The 14341-nt window shown below is 36.8% G+C and overlaps 2 protein-coding genes across 2 annotated transcripts in view; one reads left to right on the forward strand and one right to left on the reverse strand.

The window, feature by feature from the left end:
• The first annotated feature begins 465 nt into the window (after positions 1 to 465).
• LOC113070109 (ras-related protein Rab-24-like) lies at positions 466 to 6163 on the forward strand. The gene is made up of 9 exons (XM_026243298.1): positions 466 to 934; positions 1864 to 2004; positions 2314 to 2382; positions 2461 to 2539; positions 3503 to 3570; positions 3656 to 3755; positions 3854 to 3904; positions 3984 to 4043; positions 4339 to 6163. Exons 2-9 carry the CDS (start codon positions 1888 to 1890, stop codon positions 4401 to 4403), a joined length of 609 nt encoding a protein of 202 aa, XP_026099083.1. The 5' UTR covers positions 466 to 934; positions 1864 to 1887; the 3' UTR covers positions 4404 to 6163.
• Positions 6164 to 6761: 598 nt separating this feature from the next.
• LOC113070107 (histone-lysine N-methyltransferase, H3 lysine-36 and H4 lysine-20 specific-like) overlaps positions 6762 to 14341 on the reverse strand; it is a 48199-nt gene continuing 40619 nt past the window's right edge. The window contains exons 15-21 of the mRNA XM_026243296.1: positions 10939 to 11051; positions 10590 to 10859; positions 9631 to 9747; positions 9399 to 9540; positions 9209 to 9315; positions 8808 to 9009; positions 6762 to 8506 (exon numbers count right to left, since the gene is read on the reverse strand). Of these exons, the coding sequence (XP_026099081.1) occupies positions 7905 to 8506; positions 8808 to 9009; positions 9209 to 9315; positions 9399 to 9540; positions 9631 to 9747; positions 10590 to 10859; positions 10939 to 11051 (1553 nt within the window). The 3' untranslated portion in view covers positions 6762 to 7904. The remainder of the gene's footprint in view (positions 8507 to 8807; positions 9010 to 9208; positions 9316 to 9398; positions 9541 to 9630; positions 9748 to 10589; positions 10860 to 10938; positions 11052 to 14341) is intronic.

Consider the following 14341-nt stretch of genomic DNA (forward strand, 5'->3'; position numbering starts at 1 on the left):
ACAAGAATTAATGCACAGTCAAACCAACAATTATTCAGACAGCAAATATAATTTTTGATATATATTTTTTTAGGCGCAGGATACTATAATACATTTATGCAAGTGAGTATTGCAAAATGATGTGAACTGTGACATATTATGCCCAAAAATTCTTCATTAAGTGGATTATTAGTCAAATTTATTAATAATAATAATGATAATAATAAAATTGGGACCAAAAATTACATACAACATACAATTTCAAACAGGGCCCACTGTTACAACCTTCACCGGGGCCCCGCAAACCCCAGCTACGTCCCTGCACACACACACACACACACACACACACACACACACACACACACACACACACACACACACACACACACACACACACACACACACACACACTCACACACACGCAGTCACTTTACGACTCATACTCCACTCCAGTAGGTGGTGGAATATGCATTTGAAGCTGGTTTGCCAACCGCAATTAAACGTCAAAGAAGAATAAGAAGAAAACACACGCACACTAGTTTATTGCAGCTAGCAATACACACTACAGTTCCTCATTGACCGAATACATAACACTAGTAAGCCCGTTTACTGTAGTTTTCCCCATGTAAGCGAGGAAACATGGCTTGGAAGTTATCTAGCTCTACTGTATTTAGTGAAAGCTAAGCTATTCTCTTCTGTCGTATTCGGGTGAAAAACGTTCCACATATCACTTAACGTTTTTGTTTTATTTTTTTTAAACATGTTCTCAGTTCGATGTGTCCTGTGATTCGCTGCTTATGTGTTTACACGTCAAGTAGTCTTCAGTTTTATTATTATGAGCTTTTGTGGCACACCAGTGTGGATTGCTAACTGAACCATTAGCCACCCAGTTTTTGTCTGTTAGTAGTCACTCTGGAACTCTGAAATCTCGTCAACAGATACATCGAGAGCATAGGTAAGTGAAAAACAAACAAACAGTGAGACATAGGTAGTATATGGATACTATTTTGCTTGATATACTTAGACTGCGTTATTAGCCAAACGCTCACTTTGTACGTTTGATGTAACGTTGGTAGTGACAGAAATCGTATAAAAACAGCACTTTAGTGTACATTTAAAGAGACTGTATAATAATTATTATTATTTTTATTTTTTTTACGGAAATAATAAACTTTTTAAAACAATATACTTACGTACTGACTGAACGTGCAACAATGCTTTCGAACACTTAACTGCATGTTATGTGCATTTAAATGAAAATGTATTTATGGTAATCAAAAGTATTATTTTTTTTATTTCAAATTGAATGTCATATATTTAAACATTTGTAATTATGCATCTGTAATGATGTTGGCTTTAACACATTTAAAATATATCTTAATTTTAAATGTAACATTAAATGTCATACTACAGTTAAAATTTTAAATAGCCTCAAGTACTTTGCCTGTACTTTAATATTTCAGTCAACTACATGGTGAAGAAAGTGAATTCTCCACCTAAGTGGCATTTTATTTTATTAACATTTTACCTGCAAGTACAGATTTCTTGGTTGCACTTTATTTTACAGTCCTGTTCCTTATGTACATACTATGTGCTTATTATAGTTAGTACAATAACTAGGTACTTACCCTAAACCTGCCCCTAAACCTAACCCTACCCCATGTAGTTACCTTGTATTATCTGAACTTTCTTAGATAAATACACTATAAGTACACGTACTGTAAAATAAAGTGCAACCAATTTCTTTATATTGCAATAAAAGTGCACATTCAATACAATTATCACTCTTCTTTCCATCAGGATAATACTGTTCATATCTATCAAGTTGTAATATTACTTACATAAACCCTTATGTGAACTTTTATACATTTTTTTTTTCTTTAGTTCTTTCTACAAACTCACATAATCATGACTGCCATGCGGGTGGATGCTAAGGTGGTCATGCTTGGCAAAGAGAGTGTGGGTAAAACCAGTCTGGTGGAGAGATACGTCCATCGCCGGTTTCTTGTGGGACCATATCAAAATGTAATTATGCGTTAACGTTGCAACCTCTAGAAGTAATTAGTCCTTCAGAAAGCGTTTTGTCATTTTCTGAGGTTGTTTGTTCTCATTAAAGATATGTGTATGATGTAAGTTTGACCATCTATCAATGATGTGTCATACTATAAACCAGTGTGTCATACTATAAACCAGCTCTACAGGTAAAGCCACCTCCTGCTGATGTTAATGCATTTTTTTTTCAATGACCTGATATGATGTTTTTACCCTTTATGTGTTCATGTGTGTGGTGTTTTTCTTGTTTCTTTTTTTATGAATTGTTTTTGTCTCATTAAGACTATAGGGGCTGCATTCGTTGCGAAAGCCCTCAATGTCGGAGACAAGGTGGTTACTCTGGGAATATGGGTAAGTGTAGTCACTAGGGATTTTATAGACGCTGATCAACCACTCATTAGTGAGTTCATTTGTTTAATTTCATTTTAGGACACTGCTGGGTCTGAACGCTATGAAGCAATGAGCAGAATTTATTACAGAGGAGCCCGTGCTGCCGTTGTCTGCTATGGTATATCCCTCTCACAGTTTGACGGTCTTGTCTAGCAGTCAGGTGACATTGAGCAAGGAAATGGCTCATGCTTGCTCACTCTGTGTACATTTAAAGTAGTTATGAGTCCTGCTAGGAAGTTCATGTGTTTGGATAAAATAAGTTAATCAGGGGTCCATGTAAAATATAGAGAAACAGAGAGAAAAGTACATTTTATGGGTGTCAAAGGTAAATGAGATAATTGTAATAATATTATTAATATATTTTATTTTAATTTTATTTAATATGATGTTACTTTTCATTCTGCATTTTAAGGATTTGCCCATACATTTAGAATATTATTTTTTTATTACTTCATTCTGTTATTTTTACAACTATTTTATACCACTCTATTTAGTATTTAATAGATGTTTAATAATAATAATCTGCATATAATTTATTTTATTTTATATAATTCATCCAAAAGCTGTTTTTAACTATTTGCTTAGTATAATGGCAATTTAAAAGTCAATTATTTAGTTTTGGAAACAGTTTTTTTAATGTATTCTAGGGGTGCTCTGATCACGATCGGCCGATCGTTATGCGCATCTCGTCAGTAAAGCCGGTTCTCTAATCAGCTGTTAATTCCATCAGGTTAACCGCTGATTAGAGAACCGGCTTTACTGACGAGATGCGCATTAACGAACGGCCGATCGTGATCGGAGCACCCCTAATGTATTCTTTATAAAATCATACTTAATATTTTTGTCATATTGAATTATTATTATTTTTTAAAATGTTTTTGACAGAAAAGGCATTTTCTCATTACATATGTCCTTGCCGAATAAAAATATAAATTTATTTAAAAGAAAACTAAAAAAAAAAAACTTTTGAACAGTAATGTACATGGAAAAATCAGAAAATTAGCTCCTTCACTAATGGAAGAGATTAAAAAAATCTTATTTTTATCCTAAATTTGTGACTGTTTTTCACCTTCACACTTAGACTTAACTGACAGCAGCAGTTTCGGAAGGGCCAGGTTCTGGGTGAAGGAGTTACAGAACTGTGAAGAGGTAAAATATTCCCACCTCTCACAAAACATGAGCATCTCACAAGATTATTCAGCACAGCTTCATGGATACATTATTTTATTTTCAGCGCTGCAAGATATATTTGTGCGGCACCAAGGGGGACCTCATTGAAACCGATCGAAGTATGCGCCAAGTCGACTACCATGATGTTCAAGACTTTGCAGATGGTAAGCTTGAGTGTGCAGTTTTTGTTTTTTTATATGCAACTACTACAAATCATTTCAATAAAATAACATTAACATGTAACATTTACTTTTCTTTGTAGAAATAGGTGCACAACATTTCGAGACCTCCAGCAAAACAGGAAAAAATGTTGGTAAGTGATGTTTCAGTTATATTTTTGAGTAACATGCAATTTGATACCGAGAAGTTTCACTTCTTGTTTTTTTTTTAAGATGAGGTGTTTCAGAAAGTGGCTGAAGATTTCAGTAGCTGTGATTTAGAGTTCATGCAAGGTGAGCTGCAAAGTGAAATTATAAAAAAGATTTTACACTTTACACCTAGTTCTGTGTGTTTCAGGTACAAGGTTCAGTTACTTGTTGATTACCATAAGGATGAAAATCACAAGTGTTTTTTTGATACAATGAACTAAGTAAACCGCTTGCAAAGAGCGTCTTTGTGAGGAAACAACCCCTTTAGCATTAGTAAATAAGTTATTTTGTAAATTATATAAATAATAATAGAAATAGAATTGATAACACAATGTGATTGTTTTTATTTTCATTTATTTTTGTTATTGTATCCTTACAGAGGAGAAGGGAGTGGATCTTGGGAAAAAGAAGGACTCTTATTTTGACAACTGCTGCCATAACTGACATATCACTGGAAAAAAACTGCTGTATCATATGATCTGTTTTGGAATGACTGGAGGCTCACCATCTTTTATACTCCTCAAAGCATCAGCTGGAATTTTTTGCTCTTTACTTTTATTCTTTTATAATTCTTTTCCCCAGTGTGCAGTATGTTGATGGGGTTCTTTGAAATTAAGAACATGAAACATTCCACTTTTTCCTGTTCAAAGCAGTTAACTTTTTTTTTTTCTTTAACATGTTTTTTTTTTTTCTTCGAACCTGAGAATGTCGACTGAGGCAAATATTAACAGTGCATGGCAATCCGTTTTACCAAAAAGAAAAAATACAAAGCAAGCTTTAGGAACAGATGCCATTGCATGGAGGTTATTGTTGCCAATTTTAACAAACAATGCCTTGAGTGATTAATCACCTTTTATAATTGAAAGTGACTCCATTTTATAGATATTTTGAGGCTCTTAATGTTTACACCCATCCTTTATCACACTGCACTCATCTAGGAACCATTAATTTCATATGTCCACACTACACTGGAGCCATTTGCAGTTTTCACAAATCTGAGACCAGTTCAAACTTTTTTCGGGATGATAAAGATTTAAAAGTCAGAAAAAGTCAGTTTGCAATTATGGTATTCTTGAATTTTTATGAAGATGAAAAGTTGATGTCAAGAGTTACTGGAGTCTTTTATAATATCATGGTAAATTTGATATCTGGAAGTATCAACTCCACAACAACAAAAATGTTTCACACACAAGGTTTCACAACACAAAAGTTTCACTTAGTTTGCAATGTTTGATAATAGAGCCCATAGCTTCCTGTATCGTGGTTGTCCATTATTTGCAGTTGACTATCTGACAGGTCTTTACCATATTCCAGAAGCGAGTCGATGTGCAGCATTTGATGAATGTGATGTTAATGTTTACAGTGTTATTTTTATTATTATTTAATTTTACTTCAATGCAATTTGGGTAAGATTTTGTAAACTGGTTACACTAACTTGTCAGTTGTGAACATGTTTGTGTGACTTTGTACATACAGCTTTAGTTCACTCTCAGTTCATATTGTGCCTGTATTAAATACTGCTCAACAGGCCTGTAGCTAAAAATATGGTTGGCATATTTTACATGTCAGTCCAAAGAGATCATATTTTTTTCACTGGATGTCCTACAGGAAAGAAGGACAATATTATGTTACTTTGTTACATTTACTGTGAAATTACATTAAGGTTATAAAAAAAAAAAAAAGTCTGAGCTTGTGAACTTAAAACAGCTGTTGCATCTTCAACTTTTCTTTTTTTTTCCAATTTTGTTACAATTATTATTTTTTATTATTATTTTTTTTATTTTATTGTAATTTCCACATATCATATTCTTCCTTTGCTGCCTATTATTGCTTGCCCTCACATATCTTAAGATTTTTTTGTATTATTATTATTTATTTATTTTATTTTTGTAATATGGACTCTCTGACCAAAATAATATTATCATTCTGCCTGGGTTGGAATTCATTTAATTGTTTATAAATATTTTACATTTATTATGTACATTGCCAAAACCTTATGTGACTTCTGTAAGGTGATTTTGTGAACTTTTATCTATATATGCAGTATAAAATGAAAATGTAAAAAAAAAAAAAAAAAAAATCAGCCAGATTTCATAGAAATTAAAGTAAAATTAATAGATGAAATTATCTTAAATGGAATCACATTAGAAACTCGGTGCACTTTCAGGATATTTTGAACTAAGAAAATAAAATAGATTGCAAGATTATGTGATTGTGTAATGACAACTGCCCCAGATTCTGCCCAAAAATCTAAATTTCTGTAATACAGACTTGAAATCATCCTGTCTGGAAACATTTCATTATTATTATCACACCCTCAATTTTAGCTATTGTTATCAGCATATATAAAATTAGTGCTACCATTATATGTATTCTTACATTTTACAATATAATTTGTGTTTGTGTTACAGTAATGAAAAATGTATTTTTTTCTGCATGCTGATCAGCTGATATCTAATTAGTGTTGCAATTTAAAACAGTTGAATTATCCTGAAATTAGAAATTTTCTTTGTGCAAAATATGTTTTTTTTCCCCCCACTTTTGTGAGATTTACAGTTCAACAGTTCTACTCACATTTTGATTAATGACACTTTCATGTCTGGAAAATGCAATAAAGTAACCAAAAATACAATTCTGATCAAATGGATAGAAGTATGTTAAAAACAGCATCAAGGAAGCAACAAGTGTTTACTGTTGTTTATTCTGTACAAAGCACTACAGCACAATTAAAGTCTATGACAAGGCAACAGGTATTTTTCCCTTTTGCCCAAATTTTGTCTGAAATGTACTGTGGAATGACTCTTAGAGCAGCGTTAAAACTATTAAGTGGAATTATACACATAAATACAGTTTAAGAAAAAAAAAAAAAAAGAAATTCTGTTCATCATGAGGAACACTTGAGCAGTTAGACGGGGTGAAAAGTTTCAAGAGTGTAGATATGTAACAAGCCACAATCATTTGTCCTAGACCTTACCTTCACAGAAGACTAGAGGGCTTTTGTTGGCAATAATAGTGTTTTACACTATTTGGTTTCAGTTCAAAATGTACTACTGTATGTTAAACATTATTTAAGATATCATCAGCCTTTATAGAAAATTTTACATTAATGTACTTAATGCCATAGACTTGACTGGGGGTATTTATAAGGCTTGAAAGCCAGTCACCTTCTCCTATATAGATTTAATGTATTAAATTATATACAGCAAGGCAGAATTTTCATTATCTGACTAGTCCAGTTAAGAAATCTAGTACATAGTTGTACTTTCTCAATGACTGGTAAGTTGGGACAGGATTTCCTGTTTTGTAACTGTTGGATGCCAAAAAAAAAAAAAAAAAATCACACAGTTCATGTTTAAAGTCACAGAATAATTTATACCAAAGAATTTTGGGCATATCAGTGGATATGATCAATCATGACTGTTCCTTTGTGAGTTGCATCAAGTTCTGGATTTTGTGCCAGTTTGGCAAAGATTAATTCAGACAATTCTGGGAAATTTCCTAAATTATCTAAAATAAATTATAAGCATTCTTGTAAATGTTTTGCTTTTGTCTGCACATGTTAGCAGGCGAATTTTGGATTATTATAGAAAGGTACTTCAAAATTATTCAATTCAATTATACTTCAAGTTATTTAAACAGTTGGCTAGAATCAAGACACTGACATTTAAATCATTTTAATTATGATCAATTTACAATACTCTTAAGTCCAAAGTAAACTTCTATTGGTTCTGTTCAGTTCTTGAATAATTTTTTCAAAAACATTGTGTCATCTTCGTAAATCTGTGTCCTCTCCATCAAAGACATTACTGACGGAGATGAAAAAAGTTTTGTGAACCATATTCAAGTTTGTTGTAAAAAGCTGAAGCCAACAGATACCCTCAGTGAAAGTTGTGCGAGAAAACTATAAATGTCTGTTGGGAAATGTAAACTCAGGTTAGTTTGCTTCTATAGATTAAACCTTATTACTTCGGTTTTCTTCTTTATCATCAATCGTTCCGAATTCTCTTGAGTTATGCTCTTCTCACCATCCCTTTCTAATTGTATCAAACTTTCTTCCTCTTCTGCTTCCTCTTCTCTATAGGGAGAAATTGGTGAATATGCACAGTTTAAAGGCATGTCAAGTGGTGGAGGGCTGCTTTTTTCTTCTCCATAGGGAGAAATTGGTGAATATGCACAGTTTAAAGGCATGTCAAGTGGTGGAGGACTGCTGGAGGGGCTAAAGGAGACCTGAGGGGCTACATCAGGGGGAGATGGAGCCTGCGGGACAGCTGTAGTATTTAGGGTTGTGGATTTGGTTTTGGCAGCTCTGATGAAGTTTATAGGGTATGTAGTCATGAGTTCCGGGGGGTATTCCCGGATCTCACCAGGCTCCAGTGGCTCGGGGCCGCAGGGGTCATGCTCACAGCATGACAAGCGGCCATCCAGTTTGGATATAAAAAGCATGCCATCTCGATGTTTGGCACAATAGGAGCTAGGGCACATCTCACAGAAAGAAGCTGCTTCCTGCCCACACAAGTCACACTGATGCCAAGGACACTCCCAACGACCTGAAATGCAAAACAAGTTACACACCGATAATTGAATAACTCCCTCAAGTGAGCTGTTAACAGCTGTGAGAGGTCAGATTGGGTTTGTGAATCAGATCTACCTCACAAATGAATCAGATATCATTTTGTCTTAATTTACAGTGAATAATATTAACTTAAATTTCATCTGTTCCTCACAAAAAAAACTGTAATTTGATTTCAGAACACCTAACGCATGATCTTGTATGAACATTTGCTTTTTCACAACTGTGGTGACTTCATGCAGTGAGTGGTCCCTGTTTGAGACTACTTCAAGACTAACCTGCAGGTCTCTTGTTGAGATTGAGGCAGCCAGCGTGGTAAACCTTAGGACAGCTAGGCCTCTTGCAAGATACAACCTGTCCTCCATCTCCACAGCTAAAGCACTCATCTTCCCGCTCCTTGATTACTTCCTGCTTGGATTTACGCTTCATCTGAGACTTCTTCTTCAGTTTACGGCCTTTGTCATCTGATGGGGGGTTGTTCTGATAGACACAGATTTTATTTCTATTTACAATCACTTATCAAAGCAGAAAATATTTAGATACCAAAAAATTTTTCTGTGAAAAATTACATGGACATATTTATAATCCCAACCGATTATCAGTTTGTCTTTAGTTATGACATGATATTATACTGTTATAAAATGATATAACCCCTGGAGATCATCTCCTTACTCCTTACTTTTGGCCTTACTCCCAGGAATCCACTGCAATTAGATGCACCACACTTGCACACTGTCTTCCCATTGCCCAGACACTCAAGGTTATAGTTGAATGTTAACTCAGTGCCTTGGAAAAAAACATCAGCAATTATGTTTTATATGTGAAAGTAATTTAAATGCAAGACTGTACTACATAAAAAGTTTACTTACCAGCAGGGATATCTGTAAGCGCAAAAAGCCCAACACGCGTATCTCCGTTGACAGTCCATTTTTGCGTCTCACAGTTTGGCTGACAACTGTGGTTAATAAAGCGGGCTTCATTTCCCTTGGGCCCGGCATCAATTATTCGATCCTTCCAGAAAATGCAAAGCAACATATTAAGTTTCCCATAATCACAGAAATCAAAGAAAAAATTTAACTAGTTAACTATTTAAAATCTAACCTTGTCCAATGTAAGCATGTAGAAATTGCTGATATTGTTCTCTTGAGCATGTTTAATCCGGGTACGACATTCTTCCTCATCAATCACCTCTCCAACATATTCGTTAACAAATCCTCCCTTAAAAAAATAAAAGTTAATAAATAAAAGGTAATAAAATATAAACAATGAGTGAAAATAATTGGTAATAAGTGAGGGGATCATGTTTGGGAATAAAAGGTGCTACCAGGTTCTCTGTGCCAGAGCTCATCTAATATATTCAAAGATGAGTCCACAACATACAAACCAGACATTAAATTCTTGCTCCCAAAGACCAAAGGGACCATACAGTCTTTCACCAGTGTTAGTGAAAGTTCCAGGAATTGAGATGCTTATACAAATGTCATTTAAGAGAAAGAGCCAGAATGATGTGTGTGTGTAAGAAAGAAACTAATATTTTAAACCTTTTTTTTACATACTGTAAACTCTCCAGGTAACTGTCCTACATGGGATCAAATGGAGCTTCATGGACCTCTCATGATCCCGTACTTGACAGTTGGCTGGAAGCGATGGTTTATAGTTTAAAAATGATGGGGGTCTGTACACTTGCATTATATGGACACACAGAGATGGATAATTTTTCTAAAAAATAAGTGGTTAATCTGAAGACAAAAAAGTCATATACATCTGGGGCAGTTCCATCACTGTGGACCATGTTTGTGGAGATAGTTAATAGAGTGATGTAAACTGTGTGTTTCCACAGCTTTTTCTAAAACTGCGGGTGCAAGTGTTTCATATGGCACGATGGCTCATATGGTGGTAGTTCCTATTGTGCTGGGTTGAACCCTACTCTAAATCAGGAGCTAATTGTTTATTGTTATATAATTGTTATAGTCAACAATTGTTATATAGTCACTGCTCATGAAGAGCATCCAACATCAACTCAGGTTTTGGAAAAGAAAAATACATTTTAAATGTTTTACCTTTTTGATGTTGTGCACACAGCGCAGCCCCCAGCCTCGAGACAGCGTTCTGAAGATCTCCACCTTGCAGTACTGTCGTTTGGTGAAGCACTGGTTCTGGCAGTGCTCACCTGTGGGACACACCTGTGGGTGACACTCGTACAGCAGCATTCGGTTGATGCACTCAGAGTCCATACCACAGGGATTCTCATCTGCCACTTTGCAGTTGCAACGTGGAATTTCAGAAAGGTCTGCTGAAATGATCAGCACTTTTCCAATCGGTTTATTCACCTATGGAATTGACCAAGTTATGATGTCAATATATAAAGTTAGCAATCAATCTCCTAGTGTGTCTTGTAGGAGCATGTACCTTAATATGTTTGTATGGTGGAGGTTTCTTGTCATTTAGTCGGTCTTCCTGCAGCTGCCGCAGTTCTTTCTCGGCCTGCAGTTGTTTGAACCTTACTGCAGCTTCTTCCAGTGCTGGACCACAATGAACATTTGGATTTCAGCACTCACTTTTCATTTGAGCACTGATTTAAGCTACACCAAGAACCATGTAAAAAAATCAGTTGCCTTCTGGATGCTAGGGTGTTTTGAATGGTTGTCAAGGCATTTCTATGCGGTTGGTAAGGAGTTCCAGATGTTGTGGTATGTTTCTATGCAGTGTTTGCACCAAGTCCGATCCCTAGATTGGTTCAGGTCTCTTTTTCAAAGTATATCCATTGGATGTTTTTAGGGATGCATGATATGTCTGTACCATATTGGTTCTCAGCCCATATTGAAGATATTATCTTTTATAGGTATAAGTCACTATTGCATTTGTAATTGTACATGCTCATTTCTCTTATTTATGCATTTCATATTTCTTTGCTGTCAACTCACTTGCAACTTTCTTCTATGGAACAAAAAATTTTTAGAAAAATTTTATTTAGTCTATAAAATTAAAGTCATGTTTTGGCTTTGGCATTGACTTTGTCACGGTTCATGGGTCTGTGAGTGCAACTTTATAACCAGCAGTAACTTTTGCATGGGGTGCCAAGACGACAAGATGGCGGCCACGGGTCATGCTGTCCAAGGCCTGGTCGCTCAGGTTTCGGAGCTTACCACTCAGTTTCAGCTGTTCAAGTTGGAAACCGTTTCTTCTCAGCAACCACCTGTGCCCAATCCCCCAGTTGCCGTGGATCAAAACACCCGTTCTCCTGAGCCTCGTCTACCACCACCAGCTTTTTATTCTGGGGAAACCCTGTTTTGTCGCTCATTCTTGAGGGTCACACCATAGCCGATTATTCTATCAAGTTTCGTACTTTAGCCGTGGAGTGTGAATGGAATTCTGAGGCACAGTGGGACCTGTTCTTACATTGACTTTCGGGCACCATCAAAGTCGAGATTTATTCCTCTGATTCACCTGCGGGGTGAAAAAGCTCATAGAGCTGGCCATTCTATCTGGATGCCAGATTAAGGAGGCGTGGCCAGCAGAGGACACCACGGAGAATGCCTGACTTAATCAATTTAGCAACCTGTCATCAGTCACTGGCGAGAGTGAGTTCTCTTTTTCAGATCCCGATCCCATGCAAATGGGCAGGCCTTGTCTTTCAAAGCAGGACAAGCAGAGACGCAGAGAGAAAGGCTTGTGCTCTTACTGTGGAGCCACCGGTCACATCGTTCTGCAGTGTCCAGTAAAAGCCGGTGCCTGCCAGTAGGTAAGAGGTTACAGACGGGTGGAGTAACTTTAAATAAATCCTCTTTTTCAGTTACCCTTCTACCGGTTCAAAGGCTGATTTTACATTCACTAACTTTTGAATGTGAGAATGTGGTGGATTCGGGGGCGGAGGGTAATTTTCTAGACATTAATGTTGCAAGAAGAATTAAAATACCTATGGTGGAGCTCTCTAAGCCCAAGAAACTCTACCGACCTCAGTGTGTATCAGTCTCTCCTCTCTTCCTTCTCTGCAAATGTCTTCACGGCTAAAACATCCTACTACCAAAACAAAATTAACGCTCAGACACTTTCTCTTCTCTTCTTAATCTGCCTCCACCACCTCCTCCATCGACTCAGCGGACGACTTTGCGATTTTCTTCACAAACAAGACAAGAACCATCAGTGACCAATTCTCCATACCGCAGACTGAGGACAACTTCACAATCACCGATGCACACTCTTTCTCCTCCTTCTCCCCACTCACAGAGATGGACATCTCCAAACTTCTCCAGTCGAATCATCCTACTACTTGTCCACTTGATCCTACTTGCCCACTCACCTCCTTCAAGCGATCTCTTCTTCAGTCATACCTTTGCTTACTCACGTTATCAACTCCTCTCTTCATTCTGGAACATTTCCCTCAGCATTTAATCAGGCTCGGGTAAGCCCACTGCTCAAGAAACCATCTCTAAATCCAGTGCTCCTTGAAAACTACAGACTGGTATCACTTCTACCATTCATTGCAAAGACACTTGAGCGAGCTGTGTTCAACCAGCTTTCTATGTTCCTTGTACAGAACAACCTCCTGGACCACAACCAATCTGGCTTCAAAAGTGGCCCCTCAACTGAGACTGCTCTGGTCTCGGTAACTGAAGCCCTGCGACTAGCAAGAGCCGCTTAAAAATCCTCAGTACTCATCTTACTGGATTAATCACCAGATTCTCCTGTCCACCCTCAGAAAGATGGGCCTCTCTGGAACCGCACTCCTGTGGGTTAAATCCTACCTCTCTGACAGATCCTTCAGTGTGTCTTGGAGGGGTGATGTTTCTAAGTCACAACACCTTGCTACTGGTTCAGGACATACTTAGAAGGGAGAGGCTATTATGTGAGTATAAGAGAGCATAAGTCTAAGTGGACTTCCATGACATGCAGAGTCCCACAATGGTCAATTCTTGCACCGCTCTTGTTAAGCCTGTATATGCTCCCACTAAGTCAAATAATGAGAAAGAACCAAATTGCCTATCACAGCTATGCTGACGATACCCAGATTTACCTAGCCTTACTACAGCTCCATTGACTCCCTCTGCCAATGCATTGATGGAATTAATAGTCGCATGTGCCAGAACTTTCTTCAGTTAAACAAGGAAAAAACTGAAGTCATTGCATTTGGAAACAAAGAGGAAGTGTTCAAGGTGAATGCATACCTTGACTCTAGGGGTCAAACAACTAAAAATCAAGTCAGGAATCTTGGTGTGATTCTGGAGACAGACCTTAGTTTTAGTAGTCATGTCAAAGCAGTAACTAAATCAGCATACTATCATTTAAAAAAACATTGCAAGAATTAGATGTTTTGTTTCAAGTCAAGACTTGGAGAAACTAGTTCATGCCTTTATCACCAGCAGGGTGGACTATTCTAATGGGCTCCTCACCGGCCTTCCCAAAAAGACCATTAGACAGCTGCAGCTCATCCAAGTTTGCGATTGTTTTTCATCTCAGCGGTTTGAAGCAACCCCAATACCAATAACGTGATATTTAGCCCCTAAAATGCGAATTTTACCAGGGCAACCCTTCCAAAAATGTATATTTTAACCCCAGGAAGCAATTTTTATCGGGGAACCTCCCGGAAATGCGATTTGGGCTAGTTTTGGACTAGTTTTAAGAAGCAACTGGGCAGGATTTGTTGTGAAAACCTAGCAACCCTGATCTGAATGCACGTGCTTGAGATATACTTCTAATTACAGGAGCTCATCTCATTTACTGATGAGATGCGCATGAAAAGCACATTAAATTTTTTGCACAGCCCTAGCTTCCAGTTACATTTAGAATTAGGATTTTAAAGTACTTTTACTCA

Source organism: Carassius auratus, unplaced genomic scaffold, assembly GCF_003368295.1.
Source record: "Carassius auratus strain Wakin unplaced genomic scaffold, ASM336829v1 scaf_tig00002951, whole genome shotgun sequence".
NCBI lineage: Eukaryota > Metazoa > Chordata > Actinopteri > Cypriniformes > Cyprinidae > Carassius > Carassius auratus.